Source organism: Eimeria tenella, genomic scaffold (assembly GCF_000499545.2).
Source record: "Eimeria tenella Houghton genomic scaffold, Eth_scaff2714, whole genome shotgun sequence".
NCBI classification, from domain to species: Eukaryota; Apicomplexa; class Conoidasida; order Eucoccidiorida; family Eimeriidae; genus Eimeria; species Eimeria tenella.
In genome coordinates, this window is record NW_013542590.1 from 2,813 (window position 1) to 3,426 (window position 614).

The 614-nt window shown below is 62.5% G+C and overlaps 1 protein-coding gene across 1 annotated transcript in view; it reads left to right on the top strand.

The window, feature by feature from the left end:
• Window positions 1–272, top strand: part of ETH_00035995 (uncharacterized protein) — a gene marked incomplete at both ends in the record, with an annotated part of 1,593 nt that extends 1,321 nt beyond the window's left edge. Inside the window, one exon of the mRNA XM_013375361.1 lies at window positions 123–272. Coding sequence (XP_013230815.1) covers window positions 123–272 — 150 coding nt within the window. The remainder of the gene's footprint in view (window positions 1–122) is intronic.
• Between the last annotated feature and the right edge of the window lie 342 nt (window positions 273–614).

Consider the following 614-nt stretch of genomic DNA (forward strand, 5'->3'; position numbering starts at 1 on the left):
CGCCGCTGCAGCTGCTACTTGCTGCTGCCTCTCTCGCCAGACCTACACCCAAACATGCGCCGCCACTGCCAGCGCCACTGCCACTGCTGCTGCTGCTGCTGCTGCTGCTGCTGTGCATGCAGACGAGGCGGGCCTTAGCCGCGCTGCTTCTGCAGTCTGCAGCCGCGTGGCGGAGGGGGCGGAGTGTCTGGCCCGCCGCGAGGCTTTGCTGGATGCGCTGGAGGCGCTGCGGCTGCTGCAGCAGCAGCACCTTCCCTTACTGACGGAAATAGGTGAATTTCTATTTTTTTCTCGAATTTTCAAATTCTTTCTTTCCCCTTTTTGCTTCTTTTGTCCCTTCTCTCGGATTTTGAAACTCTTTCTTTCCTCTTTTTGCTTCTTTTGTCTCTTCTGCTTCCTCCCAACCCTCAAGAGCCGCCTCCCCTCTTTCTGCTTCGCTGCAGCGCGCGCTTTGCAGCGCCGATTCGCCATTCGTGACCCTCCGGGGGGCCCCCTCTCTGGGGGCCCCCCTCTTGGGGACCCCTTTTCGGGGGAGCTCCCTCCTGGGAGGTCCCCTCGTGAGGGGCCCCCTTCTGGGGGCCCCCCTCTTGGGGGTTCCCCCGCGGGGGGCCCCC